Below are 1,653 nucleotides of genomic sequence, written 5' to 3' on the forward strand. Positions count from 1 at the left end.
ATGCCACCCGTTTTTCCGCCAACCTTAGTCGTTTCGCGCGGCGTCGGAATGCGGTTTTTTGTCTTGTCCAGCGATAAAATATCTTGAACTGCAGCGAAGTTGTCGATCGAGCTGAGATTATCAGCACGGTTAGCTTGTAACGCACGCTGACGCTTGCGAATCTTGTCTTTGCGCGACGTTACGACGCGAACAAAGCGAGACTCTTCAAAATCTTTCTTTTCCGCTTCTTCACGAGCAATCTCCTTGTCCACAACGCTTGTGCCACTAGCCAAGATTTCCAAGGGACGCTCGCTAAACTCCTCACGCAATTCTGATAGAATTGTGCTCTTTTGAAGGCGCTTTCGATTACGCTCATCTCTTTTGGCCTGTTTGACGTATGTTCGCTCATCCTCTTCATATGGTACCGCTGCCAAGCGGGGAGCACGATATATACCATCCTTGGCACTTGATTCACCTTCTTCACCATCCTCATTATCATCATCGACAGTAAGCTGTTCCGGTTTGGGCGCGTAGTTCAGCGATTCGTCAAGACCGTTTCCACCAGACGATGCAACCTTGAGCATCTTATCGACTTGATATTTCATTTTGCGGTCAAGGGGACGGATCCGCTCCAAAATCGTGCGATACCGTACTAGCTCTTTAAAAACTGGATGGTCCTTCACTTTCACAGGTTGCTCCAGCTGCGCAAAGGAAATGCCGAGATTAATTCTTTGATTTTATGCTCAGGCTTGGTATTTACCTTTAGCAACGAATAAAACAGCTCCATCTTTGTGTAAGTCAGAAGCACGTGGTTCTTCACTTGCAAATACGTCATGCCGCATTCCGTCGGCATCTCCATCTGCGCAAATTACGAGTCAAATCTCATCCATACACAACTTTGATAAAGCGATTTATCTTTGCAAATACTAAAGATCGTCGCTAACAACCTCAATTGCAGCACCCATGTCAGCCATTTTGCAGCTTACTTGGACCATGTCGTCCTTTATTCGGTCCATTATGTGCTTTTCTGCTTGACACCAACCCAAACGAAGTGGTAAGAAATCTAGCACATTTGATGCCTTAATTGCAATATTATGAATACGATGGTCCTGCGTTTCATCGAGAAACGAGGCGCAAAGCGAGCAACGCACCTCCTTCGCTTGCTACCATGATAATTAACTCTGCACCAACGACCCATTTATATATTCTAAACCAATAGAATAGCAGCAAATCACAGCTGTTCGGAATATGGTGTTTGCTTGTCGTTCGATATCATGCAAACAACTCAAATCTTCATAAAACATACGGGAAAATACTCCGGCGACAGTAAATCGCTGCGTTGAGGGTATTAGCCAGACTAAGATCTAGAGGCGTACGTACTCAGTACAACTGTGTCAAATGCAGTCACGAAATAATCGCGCGATGCAGATACTCACTGCACTACTAATACTTCTACGAAACCAAAAAATTTCACTTTTCTTGCGAAGAAATAGTGTAACGTGGTTGCGGTGCATGTATACATTTGCTGCTGTCGCCTGCGTATTCTACGAAGCAAGGTGATTAGTTGATTGGCACTTGATATCGTTAGAAGCGACTGTACTAGAAGAGGTCCGTGGGACAGGTGGGTTGCTGGCCTCACGCTATACATTATTTATCATGAACAGTGAGCATATA

General features: G+C 44.9%; 1 protein-coding gene across 1 annotated transcript in view; it reads right to left on the reverse strand.

Moving 5' to 3' along the window:
* The window catches only part of PHALS_05998 (Protein involved in rRNA processing), a gene marked incomplete at both ends in the record, with an annotated part of 1,192 nt that extends 43 nt beyond the window's left edge, over nucleotides 1-1,149 (reverse strand). The window contains 4 exons of the mRNA XM_024723334.1: nucleotides 1-680; nucleotides 740-838; nucleotides 927-1,006; nucleotides 1,131-1,149. The exon at nucleotides 1-680 is cut by the window's left edge and continues 43 nt beyond it. Coding sequence (XP_024574322.1) covers nucleotides 1-680; nucleotides 740-838; nucleotides 927-1,006; nucleotides 1,131-1,149 — 878 coding nt within the window. The remainder of the gene's footprint in view (nucleotides 681-739; nucleotides 839-926; nucleotides 1,007-1,130) is intronic.
* Nucleotides 1,150-1,653: the final 504 nt, after the last annotated feature.

The sequence above is a fragment of the Plasmopara halstedii genome, assembly GCF_900000015.1.
Source record: "Plasmopara halstedii genome assembly, contig: Scaffold_292, whole genome shotgun sequence".
Classification (NCBI taxonomy): Eukaryota; Oomycota; class Peronosporomycetes; order Peronosporales; family Peronosporaceae; genus Plasmopara; species Plasmopara halstedii.